Source organism: Bos taurus, chromosome 26, assembly GCF_002263795.3.
Source record: "Bos taurus isolate L1 Dominette 01449 registration number 42190680 breed Hereford chromosome 26, ARS-UCD2.0, whole genome shotgun sequence".
NCBI classification, from domain to species: domain Eukaryota; kingdom Metazoa; phylum Chordata; class Mammalia; order Artiodactyla; family Bovidae; genus Bos; species Bos taurus.
In genome coordinates, this window is record NC_037353.1 from 17246282 (window position 1) to 17271987 (window position 25706).

The window sequence follows — 25706 nt, forward strand, 5'->3', positions numbered from 1 at the left end:
ACACATTGTTATAAGTACTGTCTTTAGAGGAAAAACACAGGCACTCCGAGGCATGAATTAAGAGGGTAGATTCGAATCTGAGAAGGTCAAATAGGGCTGGGTCTCAAGTGAAGGGCTCTCGGGGCCAAGGCTCTGGAACAGAAATCTCATGGCCAGTGGGGAACTGAGACTAGAATAGCATGAGGGCAGTTGTTTTCTGAGCAAGGAGAGGGTTGAACATCCCGGTTCTGCCAAGTCAAGGGTAGAAGCGTGTCATCTGATGTTCCAATTTTCTCTTTCTTTTCACATTGAAGGAGACTTACTCAGAAGCTGGGCTTATGACATTTGCAGAGGTAGAATCATTTCCATCCTAAGACAGGATCTTCCCCACCTCCACATGGCCTCTAGTCTCCCTGAGCTCAGGCTTGGCTGCTACCCCATCTCCGAATCTTCACCAAGGCTCCAACATTCATGTCTCATGAAGCAACACCCTCTTTCTAGACCACTGCTTCTATTCACTCAACATAGCTCATCAAGACCAATTATGATTGATAAAATCATGTACATGACCAAAAACTAGCTTAAGATCAGGATTTACACAGTCTGATCACAACTATATAAAAATTACCATGAATTGAAAAAGATCAGAAGGGAATAAACGAACAGTGATGTCTAGTTCGTGAAATCGTAAATGTCTTTTTTCCTTTTCTCTTAATTTTCTAGATGCTGTTTAATAAACTTGTAGTACTTTTTAAAAATGAAGTAATATTGAAAATAATATTAAGAGGACGTCAGATCTCTAGCTCACTACTCAAATCTTTGATTTTTCTTTGATGTGAAGGACATACGGGCTTTTAGAAATGTCTTAAATATGAGCTACAGAGAAACACTGGGTAGAGTGATAACATGGCAAGCACTTCACAAAGCATTTCTATAGGGTGGAGATTGTATTTAAAACGTAATTCTGTTGTCACCGAGTCTGGGGGATGCCAGCTTAAACGAGGTTAAGCGGGTTTCTCCACTGTCAGACTTCTCTGAAGCAGTCACTACATAGTGGGTTCGTGAGCCCAGGATGGGGAGCAAGCATTCCCCAAACTTCTGGGAAGCTTTCTTCGCCCAGGTCCTTGCAGGCTTAGTGCTTTGGAAAATGCTGGTGTGAGGAAAGAGGATAAAAGCTAGTGGCTCCTGGGGTTCTAGATTGGTCAGGTGAGGTACAACTATGTAAGTACCCATTCAAGTCAAACTGCTCTGGAATGAACTGTGAAATTCATTTCAGTTAGGTGAAATGGACTGCTAACTCTATAATGAGCCAGCGATGAACGGCAAATGAACATGCTTTTAGTGTTGCAACAATGAAAGGCAAACGCCCCATATGTTCAAACTTAAGAATTTCCAGACAATCAAGATTTACCTATCCATAAGACAGCAAGCGATGCCAATTTTTTTTTTTTTTTTTGTGCAATACATTTTGGAAGACAAAAAACATTTAGTACAATTCAACAGTTTAGCTGCTATATATATAAGGTGAAATGTGTATGTCAATTCCTGTGTTAAAGTCGCTCTACCCGCCCTTCTCAAGCACTTGTCAAATGAAATGTGGTGAAAGTTGTCGTTTCTCAACCACCTCACTGTGCAAGGCCTTGGTGAAACAGGCCGATAGGATCAAGCCCGGTCCCTCTGTTCTACTGGAAGAGTGGCTTTCATGTCAACAGAGTAGACAGAATAGAACATCCAGCTTCCAGAATAAGGCTGCTTGCGCTGCTGCCTAGCTAGCCTTTATCATGTTCTTCTGTGGTTAGAACATTTTCTGGCAGGGAGAATTCAGGGACCCTGCTAGGCAAAAGCAGGGTTTTCTGCCGTGTAAGCCCTGAGGCTCTTTCTCCACGCTGGGAGGTTTCCCATGGGTTCAAAGGCCCCAGACCTCAGTTAGATTCCTCTCTGTGCACAGAGGTCACCACCTCAGGCGATTCTTTGTTTGATCTCACTGCAGAGGCTTAGTTGCAGAGGAGTCTATGCCGTTTCTTTCTTCACCGTGCCCAAAACCAGCATGCAGACCCTTTTCTTTATAAGGGTGTAATGCTGGTCACCAAAGGGAAGTCCCACTGTGCCAAAGGGGGCAGAGAACACTGTGGAGGTTATGCAAGGTCAGGGAGGCTCACACAGCAGGACAGCGGCACTCCGTGGTGGCGAAATGGAAGAAAACTCGACACCTCAATAAGCTTGACATTTAGCTCTCTGCAGTGGTTCAGCTACTCTTGCCTGGAAAACCCCATGGACGGAGGAGCCTGGTAGGCTGCGGTCCGTGGGGTCATGAAGAGTCAGGCACGACTGAGCGACTTCACTTTCACTTTTCACTTTCATGCATTGGAGAAGGAAATGGCAACCCACTCCAGTGTTCTTGCCTGGAGAATCCCAGGGACGGGGGAGCCTGGTGGGCTGCTGTCTATGGGGTTGCACAGAGTCAGACATGACTGAAGCGACTTAGCAGCAGCATCAGTGGTTCAGGGAGGTCAGTTAATTCTAATTCTTCTTTTCTCCCTGGAGGCTCTTAGGTTCTTCCCAGGTGATAAGACAATATGAGGCGATAGATGTAAAACAACTGCTGACTTAAGCAGTATCAAGGGGCAGACCACACTGTGAGGTCCGCAGCTCAGATGGGCAGCAAAGTGTGACTCAAGTGAGTGGCTGGCTCACACTTGAGAAGCGCCTCCGTGGTTTCTCATCCTTTTCCTTTCCTTTCCCTTCCATTTATTTTGCTTCTTGTTTCTTTCTAGGATAGCGGTGACAAATAAAAGTCACCCGAGCCACCATACTCTCTTCACAAGCCTGTGGCAGACACTGATAACCATGTCATTTATTTTCCTGATTAAACCCAGGGGTGTCACTAAAGATGAGTATTAATTGCTCAAAATGGGCATTGGGCAGTCTGCTTGTGTGCTAAGTTGCTTCAGTCTTGTCCAACTTTTTGTTACCCCATGGACTGTAGCCCACCAGCCTACCCTGTCCATGATATTCTCCAGGCAAGAATACTGGAGTGGGTTGCCATGCCCTCCTCCAGGGGATCTTCCCAACCCAGGCATTGAATCCACATCTCATATCTCCTGCATCGTCAGGTGGGTTCTTTACCACTAGTGCCGTGTGGGAAGCCCATTGGGCAATCTACTCCTGGGTAAATACCTGAAATAAACGGATGCTTAAGCCCACAAAATGTTTTTCACATTTGGAAACCACTCCAATGCCCAACAATGGAATGGATAAACATACAGTGCATGCATATAATGAAGCACTCCACAGAAACGGCAAGGGACAAACTATGGATCCTCACAACCTGAACGCATCTTAGAGACATGCAGAATTAAAGAAGTTAGACATCAGGGACACATACTGTGTGAGCCCATTTACTGCAGTTCAAGAACAGGCAGAACTCCTCCAAGTGACGGAAGTCAAGACTGGCTTCCTGTGGGGGAAGCCGGCTGAGAGGGTCACTGAAAACAACCTGGGGGCTAGAAAATGTTGCGTACCTAAATCAAATCCCTTATGTTTATACAGTGGAAGTGAGAAATAGATTTAAGGGACTACATCTGATAGACAGAGTGCCTGAAGAACTATGCACAGAGGTTTGTGACATTGTACAGGAGACAGGGATCAAGACCATCCTCAAGAAAAAGAAATGCAAAAAAGCAAAATGGCTGTCTGAGGAGGCCTTACAAATAGCTGTGGAAAGAAGAGAAGTGAAAAGCAAAGGAGAAAAGGAAAGATACACGCATTTGAATGCAGAGTTCCAAAGAATAGCAAGGAGAGATAAGAACGCCTTCCTCAGCAATCAATGCAAAGAAATAGAGGAAAACAACAGAATGGGAAAGACTAGAGATCTCTTCAAGAAAATTAGAGATACCAAGGGAACATTTCAGGCAAAGATGGGCTCGATAAAGGACAGAAATGGTATGGACCTAACAGAAGCAGAAGATATTAAGAAGAGGTGGCAAGAATACACAGAAGAACTGTACAAAAAAGATCTTCACCACCCAGATAATCACGATGGTGTGATCACTCACCTGGAGCCAGACATCCTGGTATGTGAAGTCAAGTGGGCCTTAGAAAGCATCACTACAAACAAAGCTGGTGGAGGTGATGAAATTCCAGTTGAGCTATTTCAAATCCGAAAAGATGATGCTGTGAAGTGCTGCACTCAATATGCCAGCAAATTTGGAAAACTCAGCAGTGGCCACAGGATTGGAAAAGGTCAGTTTTCATTCCAATCCCAAAGAAAGGCAATGCCAAAGAACGCTCAAACTACCACACAATTGCACTCATCTCACACGCTAGTAAAGTAATGCTCAAAATTCTCCAAGCCAGGCTTCAGCAGTATGTGAACCGTGAACTTCCTGATGTTCAAGCTGGTTTTAGAAAAGGCAGAGAAAAAAAAAAGGCAGAGGAAGCAGAGATCAAATTGCCAACATCCGCTGGATCATGGAAAAAGCAAGAGAGTTCCAGAAAAACATCTATTTCTGCTTTATTGACTATGTTAAAGCCTTTGACTGTGTGGATCACAAGAAACTGTGGAAAATTCTGAAAGAGATGGGAATACCAGACCACCTGACCTGCCTCTTGAGAAACCTGTATGCAGGTCAGGAAGCAACAGTTAGAACTGGACATGGAATAACAGACTGGTTCCAAATAGGAAAAGGAGTACATCAAGGCTGTATATTGTCACCCTACTTATTTAACTTCTATGCAGAGTACATCATAAGAAACGCTGGGCTGGAAGAAGCACAAGCTGGGATCAAGATTGCCAGGAGAAATATCAATAACCTCAGATATGCAGATGACACCACTCTTGTGGCAGAAAGTGAAGAAGAACTAAAGGGCCTCTTGATGAAAGTGAAAGAGGAGAGTGAAAAAGTTGGCTTAAAGCTCAACATTCAGAAAACTAAGATCATGGCATCTGGTCCCATCACTTCATAGATGGGAAAACAGTGGAAACAGTGAGAAACTTTATTTTTGGGGGTTCCAAAATCACTGCAGATGGTGATTGCAGCCATTAAATTAAAAGACGCTTGCTCCTTGGAAGGAAAGTTATGACAAACCTAGACAGCATATTAAAAAGCAGAGACATTACTTTGCCGACAAAGGTCTGTCTAGTCGAGGTTATGGTTTTTCCAGTGGTCATGTATGGATGTGAGAGTTGGACTATAAAGAAAGTTGAGCACCAAAGAATTGATGCTTTTGAACTGTGGTGTTGGAGAAGACTCTTGAGAGTCCCTTGGACTGCAAGGAGATCCAACCAGTCCATCCTAAAGGAAATCAGTCCTAAATATTCATTGGAAGGACTGATGCCAAAGCTGAAACTCCAATACTTTGGCCACCTGATGGGAAGAACTGACTCATTTGAAAAGACCCTGATGCTGGGAAAGATTGAAGGCAGGAGGAGAAGGGGACGACAGAGGATGAGATGGTTGGATGGCATCACTGACTCAATGGACATGAGTTTGGGTGGGCTCTGGGAGTTGGTGATGGAAGGGGAGGCCTGGCGTGCTGCAGCTCATGGGGTCGCAAGAAGTCGGACACGACTGAATGACTGAACTGACCTTCCTCTTGGTGGTGGTTTATATGGATTGCGTACGTGCAAAAATTCATCAGGACACTCTGCTATAGTCATCCCTCTCTAGAAGTCCTTTCAATGGGGCACCAATTGGAAAACTATTGTCCCAGACCTTGCTCCTCTGTTCCTCTGTATTAGAAACACAAGGCCTTAGTTAGGTCTAACTCTGATCCAAATCCAGGCTGTGTCACCTAATCACTCTGAATCTTGAGGAAATTACTTAACCTCTTTGTACTTTCTTTTCTCATCTGTATATTGGGGATGAGAACAGTATGTACTTTATAGCACTGAAGGTTAAGTCAGATAATTCTCACAGAATACTCCTCACAACACTTGCTGGTGCATTTCCCATCCTCGTAAAATACGAAGTGGCAACTTTCTGTTCTGGCCACCTCATTCTTTCTCATATTGTCTTCTTACCCTTCCTCCTCCACCCTCTTCCTTTGCTTTATTCTTCTTTCCATGCCTTCTATGTTTAAGACCCAAAATCATGAAATCAAAGTACAAATCTTTTTAAATTTATTGAATACAATTTATAGTTATATTTGTAATAAAAAAACAGGTACACTTAATATTTTCGATATCTCTCTTCCAGACCTCATACATACCAGACCAATCAAATCACAAATCTGGGGGTCAGACACTGGCAGCAGTAGCCTTTGAAACTCTTCAGATGATTCTCACATGATTCCAGGCTTGGGAACTGCTGGATTAATTACTTTCTATTCCCTTTCTATTTTCTCAGCTACTTCAGTATATTGATCACCTGCCATGCTATGCTAAGTCACTTCAGTCGTGTCCGACTCTGTGGACCCCACAGACGGCAGCCCACCAGGCTCCCCCGTCCCTGGGATTCTCCAGGCAAGAACACTGGAGTGGGTTGCCATTTCCTTCTCCAATGCATGAAAGTGAAAAGTGAAAGTGAAGTCGCTCAGTCGTGTCCGACTCTTAGCGACCCCATGGACTGCAGCCTAACAGGCTTCTCCATCCATGGGATTTTCCAAGCAAGAGTACTGGAGTGGGGTGCCATTGCAGGCCCCTCATTGGGTAAAGCCTGGATGTTGCTAACGTGCAGCCAGCACTGAGAGCCATAGTTCTAGAGGGACTGGTGTGTTGGTAGATCTTGTGATCAGCACAACTCCAGGCACTCACTCCCCCAACACCCAACCCACCCTCACCATGAGTTGAAATACTTTCTCCTCATGTTTCTGAAAGCCCCTGTCTTTTGTATCCTTTCTGTTGCAAGCTGAATGTGGAGAAGAATGATGTAATGCTGACAAGTTCTTGGTTTGTTTTGCCCTCAGTTTGGGATTGTGCTGGATGCGGGCTCCTCTCATACGAGTTTGTACATCTATAGATGGCCGGCAGAGAAGGAGAATGACACGGGGGTGGTGACTCAGATAGAAGAATGCAAGCTTAAAGGTAAGAGAAGAAAAAGGGATTGGGAGAGAGTGGGCACAAGAGAACAAGAGGCATGTGACAAGTGAAACACACGAGGAAAAGGGAAGTCAGGTGAGAACGTAGTGGAGCTGCTATTGTTGCTATTTTATAAATAATTTATTATCATTATAAAATAGTATTGGAATCAGTCCTTAATGATAAAGCCCTTGAAAAATAAACTTTAGAATAATTGGGTAATAGCTCCCGTCAACAGGACACTTCTTTGTGCTATGCACCAAGTACTGAAAATGCGTTATTTCATCCTCACAATCTCCCTGTAAGGAATGTATTCCTGTTTTTTTTTTTTTTTCAATGAGGGCACTGAGGTTTCAAGAAGTTATGCCACTTGTTTAAGGTTACTTGAGCCAGTAAGTGATGGAACTGGAACTCAAACTGAGATCTCCAATTTAACTAAACCCTTATCGGTCATCTTATTAGCAAATATCTCCTCCTATTCAGTAGGCTGTCTTTTTGTTTTGTTGGTGGTTTCCTTTGCTGGGCAAAGACATGCACAACTTTAAACCCACGTGTTAGACAGTGGTTCTCAAATTTGAGCCTGCATCAGAACCACAGATGCCTGTTCTCACCCCAGAGTTTCTGGGTCAGTAGGTCTGAGACAAGGTCTGAGAATTTGCATTTCTAACAAGGTCCCAGCTGATGCTGATGCTGCTTGTCCAGAGAACCGCTGCTCTCAATCTTTGTCCTCTAATTCGAGGCTTGGAAGAAATTTCGAAAAGCCTTTAGCTTCTGTATAGGCAGGCAAATCATAGACCCTTAGGGCTGCAAAAAAGACCCTGTGGATCACTGAAATCTTGCTTTACAGAAAAGGAAACAAAAAATCTGAAAGTCCAGTGACTTGCAAGTAGAAACAGATCTAGGAAAAGAATCTCGCCTCCTAATTACCACTCCAGTTTTCCTGCTACTCTGAGTCACTGCACTGCCTGCTGAGTTTTTTTCCTAGTCAGTTTTCTTTTCAGGTCACAAAACAACACAGAGTTGTTGACAATAGCTCCTTCTGCTCCCTCCCATCCAACACTCCAGCACGCACTGAATGTTACCACACGGCACTGCCATCTTCGGACTTCTCTCTTGGCCTTTGGAGCCAGGGACCTACTGTTCAGTTTTAGTCAGACGGGTTACCTACGCCCCAGATAATTGACTTTTCATAGTTTGTCAGGAAAGCTGTAAATAGGAGGTGTTTCTAAGACAGCGAGTCATGGTATCCAGTGCCTGATGTCCTCAGTTTGGTCCCATAAATTCTGAGATAGTATTTCAAACATTTCTTAAAACCTGAATCCCTCATTTTATTGACTTCTATTTATTCATTGCCTTCCATTTCTGAAAGTAGTGTTGCTGTGTTAACCTAGCAGCTATCTATGGAGATTTATCCCATGCATATTTGGTCTAATAAATGGAGTAATTTTCCCTTCTCAAAAAGAGAGAGAGGGAGAGAGTTCTCTAATCAAATATTTAAACAGAAAGGTTGAGTTGAGAGCCACTAGTTACTGAAGGCCGGACTTTTTGGAATCAAAACAGTTAGCTGATAACTTGGAGCTGATTTTTCTTATTACAGTGAAGTAGACAGGCTGTTTAAAATTTGGCGAATGATACCGGTGAATGATATGGATGAGATAGAGGCCTCCCAGGTGGCTAGGTGGTAAAGAATCCCTCTGCCAGTGCAGGAGATTGAACCCAGGTTCAATCCCTGGGTCGGGACGATCCCCTGTAGAAGGAAATGACAACCCACTCCAGTATTCTTGCCTGGAGAGTCCCATGGACAGTTGAGCCCGGTGGGCTACAGTCCACAGGGTCACAAAAGAGTCAGATACCACTTAGCAGCTAAACAATAGCAGCAGCATGGATAAGGTCTGGATACTTACTATTAAAGCAAATCCTCATTAGAAAGCATTGAAAATGTACATTTTTAGCTTAAAATGAGCCAAAATTGTTGTGCTAACTTCAAAAAATTCAAGGAATCTTGGCTCTAATCCTCTCCATAGCAACAGTTTAAAAGGCTCTAAAACTGGATAAACAGTTTTGCAAGGCAGTCAGGATATCAGAATGGGAAAATTGCTGAGGAATCATGAATACTATTCCTGTTTTTTCTAACAAAGGAAGAAATTTTGCTTCAGAAATTTTAGGGGACTGGCCACAATTACGAAGCCATTCCTATCTTTTCAGTAGAAGCCCATGTGCCTGGTGCATATTTTAATTTTTATTCTTTTTTAGAAAAATTTTAAATATAAATTAATTTATTTTAATTGGAGGCTAATTACTTTACAATATTGTATTGGTTTTGCCATACATCAACATAAGTCCGCCATGGGTGTACACGTGTTCCCCATCCTGAACCCTGCTCCTCCCTCCCTCCCCATACCATCTCTCTGGGTGCCGGGCTAGCTCAGTCGGTAGAGCATGAGACTCTTAATTTTTATTCTAAATGTTACCTTTCACCTTTCTGGTCTTCTAGGAATTAGTATTTTTAACTACAGCTTTGTGGAAGAAATGTCATAAAGCAGCTATATATAGAGTAGTTATCTATAAGATCCCCATTGCAATCCGAGAGCCTGTTTTTAGGAAGGTTAGGTCATTGAATGTGAAAATTGCACCACCCAGTGGCAAAATTATTGAACAGCAAACAAAACCAGCTCGAGGTGTGACAAGAAATCCTATCAAGGGTAGATTCAGTGAGTTACCCTTTAAGTACCAAAACCTAATATTGTTGTTTAGTTGCGAAGTCACATCTGACTTGCAACCGCATGGACTGTAGCCTGCCAGGCTCCTCTGTCCATGGGATTTCCCAGGCAAGAATGGGAATGAGTTGCCTTTTCTTTCTCCAGGGGATCGTTCCAGGTCAGGGACCAAACCTCGGTCTCCTGCTTGGTCTCCTGCTTGGCAGGTGAATGCTTTACCACTGAGACACCTGGGGAGCCCACCAAAACCTAACGAATATCAAAAAAAGAAGTGATGTGCTTGCATTTTCTCAGAAAACATCACTATTTTCTCTAATAATGTGACGATATGTCCTTTACTTTTAAAAACGATTTTCATCTGCTTCTACATCTTTCTCTAGGTCCCGGAATCTCAGGCTTTGCTAAAAAAGTAAATGAAATCAATGTTTATCTGACGGCATGCATGGAAAGAGCCCAGAAAGTGATTCCGTCAATCCAGCACATGGAAACACCTGTGTACCTGGGAGCCACGGCCGGCATGCGGTTGCTCCGGTATAGCAGCCTGTAGGGACTGAGAGCGGCTGGGAGCTGGGTTTGGTTGCACTAAAGCCTCTGAACTATGAGCAAATGCCACACTTCTTAACACAATTCTAGATATGCTAAACGTCTACCCCTTCCACCCCTAAGAAAGAAAATGTCAGTGAACAGATAATATTCCCAAAGTCTTTGTATGTATAATAATGGGAGTGTACATATGTAAAAAAAAAAAAAAAGCCCTCGTGCTGATCTCCCCACAGGGAATTCAAGGAAGTGATGGCACAAAGAAAGATTGAGCCTGTATACTCTGATATTTGGGGTAACAGATTTAGCCATTCTATATCTGGGAGTAGGAGACCCAGAGGAGATCACAGATGTCCCAAGACACGAATTGTCACAGCACATCATTACTGGTCACCACTTAGTACCTATAGGCTTAATTTTTCATTGGTTTGTTCACTCATTCATTCAGTGTGTAGTGACAGCCTCCTCTGTCCCAGGACATAGGAGTAGACTATTCATCTCCCAAGATCCGAGTTTTGATACAGGGTGACCAATTCTTTGCTAGAGGAGTGCTCAGAGCTGCTACGGGAACATACCTGTCCCTGCCAAGGATGGGAGAAGATAAAGAAGACTCACCAGAGGAGGAGTACATGAACCAAATCATTGAGGGCTTGTTGGAGGTTGGGAGAAGGGCATCACAGGCCAAGTAGATGTTATGTATTCCATAACCTATGTTTGCTACTGCTACTGCTAAGTCACTTCAGTCGTGTCCGACTCTGTGCGACCCCAGAGACGGCAGCCCACCAGGCTCCCCCATCCCTGGGATTCTCCAGGCAAGAACACTGGAGTGGGTTGCCATTTCCTTCTCCAATGCATGAAAGTGAAAAGTGAAAGTGAAGTCGCTCAGTCGGGTCTGACTCTTAGCGGCCCCATGGGCTGCAGCCTATCAGGCTCCTCCATCCATGGGATTTTCCAGGCAAGAGTACTGGAGGGGTGCCATTGCCTTCTCTGATAACCTATGTTTATTGGACACCTATTACATGTCAGGCACAAGTCCCTCCTTTACCTGGATCTTGTGTTCTAATCACTGTACCCAGGAGGGATATGTGAAAGACCAGGGCCTGTTCAGAGGACTATAGATGGTTCTGCACAAATGGAACACAGGGTACATAGGGCAAACATCAATAGTGACAATAATAGTGGTAGAAGCTTGTATTTGTTGGGCCCTTTCTATGTTCTCAGCACCATGTTTTAATCTCCATAACTCTACAAAGTAAGAGGTACCATTAGCTATTATTAACTACATTAAGAAAGCTGTGGTGTACAGATGTTAAAGAACTCACCAAAGGTCACACATCTGGCTAGTGGTAGAGCCCAGGTTCTGAGTGGGATTCCGAGAGGGCAAGGTTCAGAGTGCCTCGTGGGCCATGCCAAGGAGTTTGGAGTAATCTGGGAAATAATGGGAAGCCACGAAAGGATGCTACACAGCTGGTGACGCGGGTTGTTGTTCGGTTACCCAGTCGGGTCTGACTCTTTGCGACCCCATGGACTGTAGCAGGCCAGGCCTCCCTGACCTTCACCATCTCCCGGAGCTTGCCCAAATTCATTGTCATTGCATTGGTGATGCCGTCCAGTCATCTCATCCTCTGACACCCTCTTCTCCTTCTGCCCTCAATCTTTCCTAGTATCAGGGACTTTTCCAATGAGTAGTCTGTTAGCATCAGATGACCAAAATACTGGAGCTTCAGCTTCAGCGTCACTCCTTCCAGTGAATATTCAGAGTTTATCTCCCTTAAGTTTAACTGGCTTGGTCTCCTTGCTGTCCAAGGGACTTTCAGGACTCTGCTCCAGCACCACAGTTCAAAGGCATCAATTCTTTGGTTTTCTGTTTTCTTTGTGGGCCAACTCTCACAATCGTATGTGACCACTGGGAAAACCATGGCCTTGACTATACGGACCTTTGTCGGCAGAGTAATGTCTCTGCTTTTCAACACACATCTAGGTTTGTCATAGCTTTCCTACCAGGAAGCAAACGTCTTCTGATTTCATGGCTGCAGTCACCATCCACAGTGATTTTGAAGCCCAGGAAGAGGAAATCTGTCACTACTTCCACCCTTTCCCCCTTCTATTTGCCATGCAGTGTGCCATGCACATTGGTAGAGGTGGATTGGAAGGGAGGAAAACTAGAGATAAGGAGGCCAGTTGGTAGGGTATGGAAGGCATTCAACTGAGAGATTATGGAGTCTAATGCCAGTTGGAAGGCAGCATTTTCTGACCCAGAGACTCTCAGTATTTTATCACCTAGATCTTGGAAGGGCTTCCTAGGTGGTGCAGTGGTAAAAGAATCCATCTGCTAATGCAGGAGACACAAGGGACATGGGTTTGATCCCACATTGGGATGATCCCTTGGAGAAGGAAATGGCAACCCACTCCAGTATCCTAACCCGAAAAATCCCATGGACAGAGGAGTCTGGTGGACTACAGTCCATGGAGCCGCAAAGAGTCGGACACGGCTGAGCATGCAATCCTTGGTAAAAGCAGCTATAGTCCATCTTCATTATGACAACCCTGGAAGATTTCTTCTTTAGATCTCAAGATTTCAAACCCGAAAACCAAGGCACAATATGAGAAAGTTTTTTTTTAACCAGTCTGGCACCAACTGAGTTTGGGTATCTGTCTCGGACGTTTACCACCTGGAATTTACTAGAGCCCTAATTAAAAACCTCAAGGAGAGTCCTGAGGCTGTGTAAGCAGCTCAAAGCCTCCATTAATAGCTAATGTAGCACACCTCAGCTCTAGGTTTGGTGATCAAGCAATATCCAGCTACCACCATCACAGTAGTTAAAATTATTCTGATAATTTCCTGGAGCCAGGCAACAACAATGAAAATGGTCTTTTAAGAGGACCAACCTATGTATGGATTGAAAGAATTTGGATTTGGAGAGAGGGGGCCAAAAGAGGAGTTATGCCTCAGCCCAAGGGAGGGCTCATCAGACAGCCGTGTGTGGGGATCTCATGCATCTGCTTAGTCCATGAGTTTGTGGTTCAGCTTCTTCAGCTTCCTAGTAGAACAGGCTGGAAGCTCTGGCTGCAGTAGGTAGTTGTAGTTATTCAAACAAAACCAGTAACCTCAGCTCTTTGTGCAGGATGGAAAATAAACAGATGGCAGACAAGATCCTGGCTGCAGTTGCAAGCAGCATCAGCAAGTACCCCTTTGACTTCCAAGGTGCCAGAATCATCAGTGGCCAGGAGGAAGGTGCCTATGGCTGGATTACTGTCAACTATTTGCTGGGCAAATTCACTCAGGTGATTATCTCACAGCACCCAGGGAGGTGGCTCCATGGGGGTCAATGCCATTGATATATCTTGGAAAGACCTGGATCACTAAGCAGAATGAATGATGGATAAATGGGCAAATTAACTTCCTCTCATATTTGCAAGGGTCACCAGAGGTATAGATCTCTTACAACTACTCTTACTGTTGGAGAATAAGGGAGCCGTATCTTCACGTTACAGAGACAAAGAAAAAATTAAAAAAATAGAAATGTAGAAAAATCGGTCTTACCGGGTGGCACTAGTGGTAAAGAACCCGCCTGCCACTGCAGGAGACATAAGAGACATGGGCTCAATCCCAGGGTCTGAAAGATCCCATGGAGGAGGGCATGGCAACCCACTCAAGTCTTCTTCTGGAGAATCCCATGGACGAGGAGCCTAGTGGGCTACAGTCCATAGGGTTGCAGAGTTGGACAGGACTGAAGCGACTTTGTATGCACACATGCACACATAGAAAAATTAAAAATCTATCATTGAAAATAAAGATATCTGTTATTTTTCCAATGCTATGTGTCTTGTGCTATATGCAAAGCATTTTTCATATACCATTTGATTTAATCTTCAGAATACTTATGGGAGATGTTCTCTCATTGAAAAGCCACAAATGGAGGCCTAGAGAAGGTAATTGTTCTGCCTAAGGTCCCATGGCTAATGAGCAAATGAGTGGGGATTTGAATTTTCGTCTTTCTGGCCCCTGGTTGTAAACTGGCCCTGTATTGCTACAATCTGAGCTGAGTCTCTGAAGCCCCTCTTTTCTTGCTGTTGATTTGATGCATACTCAGGAACCTCTGGTAAGCTTGGTGTCACCCTTATGCTCCTATGCCTTAGGAAGTCCTTGAGTCCAAGAAATCCTATGAAAAGGGAGATGCACAGAGGCTTCTACAGCTGGTGACTGTACTCTCTTTCAGAAATTGAGTTGGTTTAACCTGAAGCCAAGCAAAGACGACACTCAGGAAACCTATGGAGCTTTAGACCTTGGGGGAGCCTCTACACAAATCACTTTTGTGCCCCAAAATGAAACGACCGAGTCTCCAAACAACAACCTGTACTTCCGCCTCTATGGCAAGAACTACAGTGTATACACACACAGCTTCCTGTGCTATGGGAAGGACCAAGCACTTTTGCAGAAACTGGCCCTGGGACTTCAGGCAAGTATAACTGAATCCAGACCACCCTCCCAACAACTGGGGGCCTCCAGCCCCCACATCTTGTTGTTTTCTATTTCTACTGCATAATTGGTCTGAAGTTGGTTGCTATACTTTCCAAACTTTTTCAGGGAGGAAATCTAAGAACATCTGGTCAATCCCTGTGAACTGTCCCCTGTAGACATCACCTCCTATGTTTGTTTACTGAACTGTCTCCAAGAACACGACTCAAATCCTTTCTTTGGAAATAATTTCTCATCCCTGTAGAGCTGACAGTGAAAAGCCTAGAGTATTTTGTGTGTGTGTGTGTGTGTGTGTGTGTGTGTGTGCATGCTTTCCTCCCAAGCTTTCCGCACTATCAGTAAGATGATTGCCATGGGTAGAGGGGCTGCTGCCCTAAGGCTCCACTAAGCCTCTCATCCACAGCAGCCCCCTTTCTTCTCTTGAACAGACTGGGCTGTGGGCTGAGAATCATTTTGATACTCCTATGTCAATATGATTTATGGCACTTCTAGTTCTTGGGATTTTTGCTTCTGGCTTAGAGGTGGGGGCGGGAAGCAGGCGGGAAGATAAGCAGACCCCCAGAGAACTACCTCAGGCTCAGAATTTTGAGACCCTTGAGAGTGTTCCTTGTGGATCTGCTTCTGACCTAAGCACTTGGGGCCAATCCAAACAAGTGGAATCTCTGGGCCCAGCTTCAACCACATTAGCTTCCTATGAGTAGCAAAAGTTCATTTACATCTGATACCATTTCTGGTGCCTGTTAAACAAATACGACTATTCCCAAGGGTCAAAAAGACAGAGCAGGGGCCTACTGATGCCAGTGCTGAGTGCCTGGATGTTGCTCAGTTGCTATACATTAATGAAGCCAGACTGGTGCTTTTGTCCAAAGCATTTGCACGTGATGCCTTCAAGTGATTTTTTCCCCTTCAGGGTACAAATGGAATCATCCATGAGCCATGCTTTCACTCAAGATACATGAGGAAAATAAAGATGAGCGTCTTAAACGAAGGTTTCTGTACCAAGAGACATGAGTTGAATTCTTCATTTTATCCACTCGTTGACATTGAAATCCGTGGCGCTGGAAACTTCCAACGATGTCGGCAAAGCATCATTCAACTCTTTAACACCAGTTACTGCCCTTACTCCAGTTGCTCCTTCAATGGGGTTTTCTTGCCGCCACTCCATGGGCAGTTTGGGGTAAGTTTGTGAAATAATGATATACTTGTTAGAATGATTTTGGTTGCAAATTATAGAATATGTGCCTCCAAAGGGTTTAAATAACAGGATTCTTTATCTTCTCACATGGTAATAAGGCTTGAGATAGATAATTCTGGGCTAGTTCTTTAGCTTAACAATATCAGCTTTTCAATTATTTTCTTGGCTTTATTGTGGTGCTAAACTGGCAGCTACTGCTCTGTGCAAAGCCAATGCAGGAAAGAAAGAAATTTATCTTGCATATATCTCTCTCCAACTCTGCAGAAGTGTCAACAGACATCTTTTTAGATACCATTAGCCAGAATTTGGTAAACCAACCTGTGATAAAGGGGAATGGGTTACCATGGTTGGTTTAGACAATCACTGATCATCCCCTGGAACCAGGGAGTCTTCTTAAGCAAATTGCTTTCCTCTACCAGGTAAAATCATGAATCTGTAAGCCAGATTGTAAGGAATCTGTTAAGGCTGTTGGGTAGGCACCCATTAGAATCTGCCACAGGTGGCGTCTCAGATGTCAATAGAAGCAGCAGCAGTTAGATGTCTTAGGTAAGGATTTCCCTCTATAAAGACACTTAGGAAGTAGAAACTGAGTAAGTCCCAAGGAAACAAGAAGATAGTGTCATTTTCATTACATCTTGAAGAGTTGGGGGACCATTTGAATCCTGACTCCAAATTCCATCTTTTCTTCATTGTTCCAGAATAAGAAAAAAATTTAAGCACAGGCTGAAAGAAGTGTCCCTAGATCTACTCATTATTTCAAATGTCATATGTTGGTCCTGAAGACCAAGAATTATAGTACTCACAGTTTATAAGTATCTTGTTCCATTGCAACCCCATGGACTGCAGCACTCTAGGCTTCCCTGTCCATCACCAACTCCTGGAGCTTGCTCAAACTCATGTCCATCGAGTCGGTGATGCCATCCAACCATCTCATCCTCTGTCGTTCCCTTCTCCTCTTGCCTTCAATCTTTCCCAGCATCAGGGTCTTTTCATATGAGTCAGTTCTTCCCATCAGGTGGCCAAAGTATTGGAGCTTCAGCTTCAGCATCAGTCCTTCCAATGAATATTTAGGACTGATTTCCTTTAGGATTGACTGGTTTTATCTCCTTGCTGTGCAAGGGACTCTCAAGAGTCTTCTCCATCACCACAGTTCAAAGCATCAATTTTTCGGCGCTCTGCTTTCTTTATAGTCCAACTCTCACATCCATACATGACTACTGGAAAAACCATAGCTTTGACTAGATGGACCTTTGTTGGCAAAGCAATGTCTCTGCTTTTTAATATTCTGTCTAGGTTGGTCAAAACTTTCTTCCAAGCTACCATCAACTGAGTTCTAATTATTGACTAATATACATGTTATCTCAAATACTTAAGATTACCTTCAAAGAAACAATGGGCTTTTGTCTGCCTTCACACTCTCCCTTTTTCAGAAAGTAGATCAGCATGTGAGGAAGGGGGTTCAACTCCTCTCTCAGACCCCAACAGAAGAGGTTCCTCCAAGGTCTCTTGGCCCAATTCAATGTCGCAGAAAGAACTTCCTGGAGAAAGCACAGGCTCTGTAGTAACCATACCTGGCTTAAAATCTGGCGTTACCATTTGCGAATGATATGGAGGTCTTCATTCCCTTGGTCTCTGGAAAACAACAATGGGTAAAATCATGGATCCTGCTCACCATGGCCTAGACCACAGTTTACCTGTCTTTCCAGTTTTCTGAGGGAAATACATGACTGCACAATGACTGGCAAGGTAATATTTGGTCATTAGTTGGCTCCAAATCCAAATTCAGAACAAACTACACTCTCACCTGGATGCTCCATAGCTGAAATAGGACTGGCTGCCTGTTTTGGGTTTTTTTGAGCCAAGTTCCTTGCCTTGAATCTAGCTGCTGGAAGAGAAAGGAGGGTGCCACAAAAGGGAAGAAGGTTGCCAGAGATGCTGGGGCCAGCCAAGGGCCCTTTCCATTCCACTCACTCCTGGGAACTACATCTGAAGGAAAAAGGGTATATTATTTTGTATTTGCTTTTTAACTTTTCTGAAACCTTTCCCTCCTGAATAACATGGCCCAATTCTTGCTTTCAAGCTTGACAAACCCTTCTGACTTACCACAGTTGGGGGTGGAAAGATGGGGGTGAGGGTGGAATTTCTTGCCTTTGAACGTAATTCCCCCAATCAAGGTAGGACAGGGCCGGAAAAGCATGGAGGAGCCTTGAGCTTCTCCTGGTAGCTTTTCTGTTTGATCCCTTCGTTCCTCAGAGAAAGACTTGTACACTGAAAACCACAAAGCACTGATGAAAGAAATTAAGGAAGACACAATGGAAAGACAGCTTCTGTTCATGAAAGACTTAACACTATTAAAGTACTCATACTGCTAAAAGTGATCCACACATTCAGTGCAATCCCCATTAAAATTGCAGTGGTGTTTTTTACTGAAAAGAAAAAAATACATATAAAATCCATTTGCAGTACAAAAGATCATAAAGCCAGAACAATCCTGAGAAAGTGAGAAAGTAAAACAAACCTGGAGGTATCAAGTTGTGGATTTTTAAATATATTACATTTAATTTAATTAAAGGTGCTGTAATAAAAACAGCATGGTGCTGGCATAAAGACAGACATATAGACCAATGGAACAGAATAGAGTCCTTAAAAAAACCCCACATATATATGATTAACTGATCTTTGACAAGGGTGGCAGAGTGGGGAAAGAATAATCCCTTCCAGTAAATGGTTTCAGGGAAACTGTATCAGTTCAGTTCAGTTCAGTCACTCAGTCGTGTCCGACTCTTTGTGACCCCATGAACTGCACAGCACGCCAGGCCTCCCTATCCATCACCAACTCTTGGAGTTTACCCAAACTCATATCTATCAAGTCGGTGATGCCATCCAGCCATCTCGTCCTCTGTCGTCCGCTTCTCCTACTAACCCCAATCCCTCTCAGCATCAGGGTCTTTTCCAAATGAGTCAACTCTTCGCATGAGGTGGCCAAAGTATTGGAGTTTCAGCTTCAGCATCAGTCCTTCCAGTGAACACCCAGGACTGATCTCCTTTAGGGTGGACTGATTGGATTTCCTTGCAGTCCAAGGGACTCTCAAGAGTCTTCTCAACACCACAGTTCAAAAGCATCAATTCTTCGGCGCTCAGCTTTCTTCACAGTCCAACTCTCACATCCATACATGACCACAGGAAAAACCATAGCCTTGACTAGACGGACCTTTGTTGGCAAAGTAATGTCTCTGCTTTTAAATATGCTATCTAGGTTGGTCATAACTTTCCTTCCAGGGAGTAAGCGTCTTTTATTTATTTTTTTTTTCCTTTTTCTTTTTTTTTAAATTTAATTTTATTTTTTAACTTTACAATGTTGTATTGGTTTTGCCATACATCAAAATGAGTCCACCTCAGGTGTTACATGTGTTCCCCATCCTGAACACTCCTCCCTCCTCCCTCCCCATACCATCCCCCCGGGTCGTCCCAGTGCACCAGCCCCAAGCATCCAGTATCATACATCAAAACTGGACTGGTGACTCATTTCATATGTGATATTATACATGTTTCAGGAGAAGGCAATGGCACCCCACTCCAGTACTCCTGCCTGGAAAATCCCATGGATGGAGGAGCCTGGTAGGCTGCAGTCCACGGGGTTGTGAAGAGTTGGACTCGACTGAGCGACTTCACTTTCACTTTTCACTTTCATGCATTGGAGAAGGAAATGGCAACCCACACCAGTGTTCTTGCCTTGAGAATCCCAGGGACGGGGGAGCCTGGTGGGCTGCCGTCTACGGGGTCGCACAGAGTCGAACACGACTGAAGTGACTTAACAGCATACATGTTTCAATGTCATTCTCCCAAATCATCCCACCCTCTCCCTCTCCGACAGAGTCCAAAAGACTGTTCTATTCATCAGTGTCTCTTTTGCTGTCTTGTATACAGGGTTATTGTTACCATCTTTCTAAATTCCATATATATGTGTTAGTATACTGTATTGGTGTTTTTCTTTCTGGCTTACTTCACTCTGTATAATAGGCTCCAGTTTCATCCACCTCATTAGAACTGATTCAAATGTATTCTTTTTAATGGCTGAGTAATACTCCATTGTGTATATGAACCATAGCTTTCTTATCCATTCATCTGCTGATGGACATCTAGGTTGCTTCCATGTCCTGGCTATTATAAACAGTGCTGCGATGAACATTGTGGTACACATGTCTCTTTCAATTCTGGTTTCCTCAGTATGTATGCCCAGCAGTGGGATTGCTGGATCATAAGGCAGTTCTATTTCCAGTTTTTTAAGGAAACTCCACACTGTTCTCCATAGTGGCTATACTAGTTTGCATTCCCACCAACAGTGTAAGAGGGTTCCCTTTTCTCCGCACTTTCTCCAGCATTTATTGCTTGTAGACTTTTGGGTCGCAGCCGTTCTGACTGGCGTGAAATGGTACCTCATAGTGGTTTTGATTTGCATTTCTCTGATAATGAGTGATGTTGAGCATCTTTTCATGTGTTTGTTAGCCATCTGTATGTCTTCTTTGGAGAAATGTCTATTTAGTTCTTTGGGCCCTTTTTTGATTGGGTCATTTATTTTTCTGGAATTGAGCTGCAGGAGTTGCTTGTATATTTTTGAGATTAGTTGTTTGTCAGCTGCTTCATTTGCTATTATTTTCTCCCATTCTGAAGGCTGTCTTTTCACCTTGCTTATAGTTTCCTTTGTTGTGCAGAAGCTTTTAAGTTTAATTAGGTCCCATTTGTTTATTTTTGCTTTTATTTCCAATATTCTGGGAGGTGGGTCATAGAGGATCCTGCTGTGATGTATGTCAGAGAGTGTTTTGCCTATGTTCTCCTCTAGGAGTTTTATAGTTTCTGGCCTTATGTTTAGATCTTTAATCCATTTTGAGTTTATTTTTGTGTATGGTGTTAGAAAGTGTTCTAGTTTCATTCTTTTACAAGTGGTTGACCAGTTTTCCCAGCATCACTTGTTAAAGAGATTGTCTTTAATCCATTGTATGTATATTCTTGCCTCCTTTGTCAAAGATAAGGTGTCCATATGTGCGTGGATTTATCTCTGGGCTTTCTATTTTGTTCCATTGATCTATATTTCTGTCTTTGTGCCAGTACCATACTGTCTTGATGACTGTGGCTTTGTAGTAGAGCCTGAAATCAGGCAGGTTGATTCCTCCAGTTCCATTTTTCTTTCTCAAGATTGCTTTGGCTATTTGAGGTTTTTTGTATTTCCATACAAATTGTGAAATTATTTGTTCTAGCTCTGTGAAGAATACCGTTGGTAGCTTGATAGGGATTGCATTGAATCTATAAATTGCTTTGGGTAGTATACTCATTTTCACTATATTATTCTTCCAATCCATGAACATGGTATATTTCTCCATCTATTAGTGTCCTTTTTGATTTCTTTTACCAGTGTTTTATAGTTTTCTATATATAGGTCTTTAGTTTCTTTAGGTAGATATATTCCTAAGTATTTTATTCTTTTCATTGCAATGGTGAATGGAATTGTTTCCTTAATTTCTCTTTCTATTTTCTCATTATTAGTGTATAGGAATGCAAGGGATTTCTGTGTGTTGATTTTATATCCTGCAACTTTACTATAATCATTGATTAGTTCTAGTAATTTTCTGGTGGAGTCTTTAGGGTTTTCTATGTAGAGGATCATGTCATCTGCAAACAGTGAGAGTTTTACTTCTTCTTTTCCAATTTGGATTCCTTTTATTTCTTTTTCTGCTCTGATTGCTGTGGCCAAAAACTTCCAAAACTATGTTGAATAGTAATGGTGAAAGTGGGCACCCTTGTCTTGTTCCTGACTTTAGAGGAATTGCTTTCAATTTTTCACCATTGAGGATAATGTTTGCTGTGGGTTTGTCATATATAGCTTTTATTATGTTGAGTTATGTTCCTTCTATTCCTGCTTTCTGGAGAGTTTTTATCATAAATGGATGTTGAATTTTGTCAAAGGCTTTCTCTGCATCTATTGAGATAATCATATGGTTTTTATTTTTCAATTTGTTAATGTGGTGTGATCCATTGATTGATTTGCGAATATTGAAGGATCCTTGCATCCCTGGGATAAAGCCCACTTGGTCATGGTATGATCTTTTTAATGTGTTGTTGGATTCTGATTGCTAGAATTTTGTTTAGGATTTTTGCATCTATGTTCATCAATGATATTGGCCTGTAATTTTCTTTTTTTGTGGCATCTTTGTCAGGTTTTGGTATTAGGGTGATGGTGGCCTCATAGAATGAGTTTGGAAGTTTACCTTCCTCTGCAATTTTCCGGAAGAGTTTGAGTAGGATAGGTGTTAGCTCTTCTCTAAATTTTTGGTAGAATTCAGCTGTGAAGCCGTCTGGACCTGGGCTTTTGTTTGCTGGAAGATTTCTGATTACAGTTTCAATTTCCGTGCTTGTGATGGGTCTGTTAAGATTATCTATTTCTTCCTGGTTCAGTTTTGAAAAGTTGTACTTTTCTAAGAATTTGTCCATTTCTTCCACGTTGCCCATTTTATTGGCATATAATTGCTGATAGTAGTCTCTTATGATCCTTTGTATTTGTGTGTTGTCTGTTGTGATCTCTCCCTTTTCATTTCTAATTTTATTGATTTGATTTTTCTCCCTTTGTTTCTTGATGAGTCTGGCTAATGGTTTGTCAATTTTATTTATCCTTTCAAAGAACCAGCTTTTGGCTTTGTTGATTTTTGCTATGGTCTCTGTTGTTTCTTTTGCATTTATTTCTGCCCTAAACTTTTAAGATTTCTTTCCTTCTACTAACCCTGGGGTTCTTCATTTCTTCCTTTTCTTGTTGCTTTAGGTGTAGAGTTAGGTTATTTATTTGACTTTTTTCTTGTTTCTTGAGGTATGCCTGTATTGCTATGAACTTTCCCCTTAGGACTGCTTTTACAGTGTCCCACAGGTTTTGGGTTGTTGTGTTTTCATTTTCATTCATTTCTATGCAAATTTTGATTTCTTTTTTGATTTCTTCTGTGATTTGTTGGTTATTCAGCAGCGTGTTGTTCAGCCTCCACATGTTGGAATTTTCAATAGTTTTTCTCCTGTAATTGAGATCTAATCTTACTGCATTGTGGTCAGAAAAGATGCCTGGAATGATTTCAATTTTTTTGAATTTACCAAGGCTAGATTTATGGCCCAGGATGTGATCTATCCTGGAGAAGGTTCCGTGTGCGCTTGAGAAATAGGTGAAATTCATTTTTTTGGGATGAAATGTCCTATAGATATCAATTAGGTCTAACTGGTCTATTGTATTGTTTAAAGTTTGTGTTTCCTTGTTAATTTTCTGTTTAGTTGATCTATCCATAGGTGTCAGTGGGGAATTAAAGTCTCCCACTATTATTGTGTTATTGTTAATTTCTCCTTTCATACTTGTTAGCATTTGTCTTACATATTGCGGTGCTCCTATGTTGGGTGCATATATATTTATAATTGTTATATCTTCTTCTTGGATTGATTCTTTGATCATTATGTAGTGACCTTCTTTGTTTCTCTTCACAGCCTTTATTTTAAACTCTATTTTATCTGATATTAGTATTGCTACTCCTGCTTTCTTTTGGTCTCTATTTGCATGGAAAATCTTTTTCCAGCCCTTCACTTTCAGTCTGTATGTGTCCCCTGTTTTGAGGTGGGTCTCTTGTAGACAACATATGTAGGGGTCTTGTTTTTGTATCCATTCAGCCAGTCTTTGTCTTTTGGTTGGGGCATTCAACCCATTTACGCTTAAGGTAATTATTCATAAGTATGATCACATTGCCATTTACTTTATTGTTTTGGGTTTTAATTTATACACCCTTTTTGTGTTTCCTGTCTAGAGAATATCCTTTAGTATTTATTGGAGAGCTGGTTTGGTGGTGCTGAATTCTCTCAGCTTTTGCTTGTCTGTAAAGCTTTTGATTTCTCCTTCATATTTGAATGAGATCCTTGCTGGGGTACAATAATCTGGGCTGTAGGTTATTTTCTTTCATCACTTTAAGTATGTCTTGCCATTCTCTCCTGGCTTGAAGTTTCTATTGAAAGATCAGCTGTTATCCTTATGGGAATTCCCTTGTGTGTTATTTGTTGTTTTTCCCTTGCTGCTTTTCATATTTGTTCTTTGTGTTTGATCTTTGTTAATTTGATTAATATGTGTCTTAGGGTGTTTCGCCTTGGGTTTATCCTGTTTGGGACTCTCTGGGTTTCTTAGACTTGAGTGATTATTTCCTTCCCCATTTTAGGGAAGTTTTCCACTATTATCTCCTCAAGTATTTTCTCATGGTTTTTCTTTTTGTCTTCTTCTTCTGGGACTCCTATGATTCGAATGTTGTAGCGTTTAATATTGTCCTGGAGGTCTCTGAGATTGTCCTCATTTCTTTTAATTCATTTTTCTTTTTTCTTCTCTGATTCATTTATTTCTACTCCTCTATCTTCTAATTCACTAATCCTATCTTCTGCCTCTGTTATTCTACTATTTGTTGCCTCCAGAGTGTTTTTGGTCTCATTTATTGCATTATTCACTATATTGACTCTTTTTTATTTCTTCTAGGTCCTTGTTAAACCTTTCTTGCATCTTCTCAATCCTTGTCTCCAGGCTATTTATCTGTGATTCCATTTTGATTTCAAGATTTTGGATCAATTTCACTATCATTATTTGGAATTCTTTATCAGGTAGATTCCCTGTCTCTGCCTCTTTTGTTTGGTTTGGTGAGCATTTATCCTGTTCCTTTACCTGCTGGATATTCCTCTGTCTCTTCATCTTATTTATATTGCTGAGTTTGGGGTGTCCTTTCTGTATTCTGGCAGTTTGTAGTAAGTGTCTTTTAACTTCATGGCTGCAACCATCATCTGCAGTGATTTTGGAACCTAAAAAAATAAAGTCTGACACTGTTTCCACTGTTTCCCCATCTATTTCCCATGAAGTGATGGGACCAGATGCCTTGATCTTAGTTTTCTGAATGTTGAGCTTTAAGCCAACTTTTTCACTCTCCTCTTTCACTTTCATCACGAGGCTTTTAAATTCCTCATCCCTTTCTGCCATAAGGGTGGTGTCACCTGCATATCTGAGGTTATTGACATTTCTCCCGGCAGTCTTGATTCCAGCTTGTGCTTCTTCCAGCCCAGCATTTCTCATGATGTACTCTGCATATAAGTTAAATAAGCAAGGTGACAATATACAGCCCTGATGTACTCCTTTTCCTATTCAGAACCAGTCTGTTGTTTCATGTCCAGTTCTAACTGTTGCTTCCTGACCTGCATACAGGTTTCTCAAGAGGCAGGTCAGGTGGTCTGGTATTCCCATTTCTTTCAGAATTTTCCACAGTTTACTGTGATCCACACAGTCAAAAGGCTTTGGCATAGTCAATAACGCAGAAATAGATGTTTTTCTGGAACTCTCTTGCTTTTTCCATGATCCAGCAGATGTTGGCAATTTGATCTCTGGTTCCTCTGCCTTTTCTGAAACCAGCTTGAACATCTGGAAGTTCACAGTTCACGTATTGCTGAAGCCTGGCTTGGAGAATTTTGAGCATTACTTTACTAGCGTGTGAAATGAGTGCAATTGTGTGGTAGTTTGAGCATTCTTTGGCATTGCCTTTCTTTGGGATTGGAATGAAAACTGACTTTTTCCAGTCCTGTGGCCACTGCTGAGTTTTCCAAATTTGCTGGCATATTGAGTGCAGCACTTTCACAGCATCATCTTTTAGGATTTGAAATAGCTCAACTGGAATTCCATCACCTCCACTAGCTTTGTTCATAGTGATGCTTCCTAAGGCCCACTTGACTTCACATTCC

General features: G+C 42.3%; 1 protein-coding gene across 7 annotated transcripts in view; it reads left to right on the forward strand.

Annotated features, from left to right (window-relative positions):
- ENTPD1 (ectonucleoside triphosphate diphosphohydrolase 1) overlaps nt 1–25706 on the forward strand; it is a 104626-nt gene that overhangs the window by 63649 nt on the left and 15271 nt on the right. For all 7 annotated transcript variants that reach the window (XM_005225444.5, XM_024985480.2, XM_010819793.4 and 4 more), the window contains 5 exon segments: nt 6886–7003; nt 10095–10245; nt 13380–13539; nt 14475–14714; nt 15645–15911. In XM_005225444.5, coding sequence (XP_005225501.3) covers nt 6886–7003; nt 10095–10245; nt 13380–13539; nt 14475–14714; nt 15645–15911 — 936 coding nt within the window.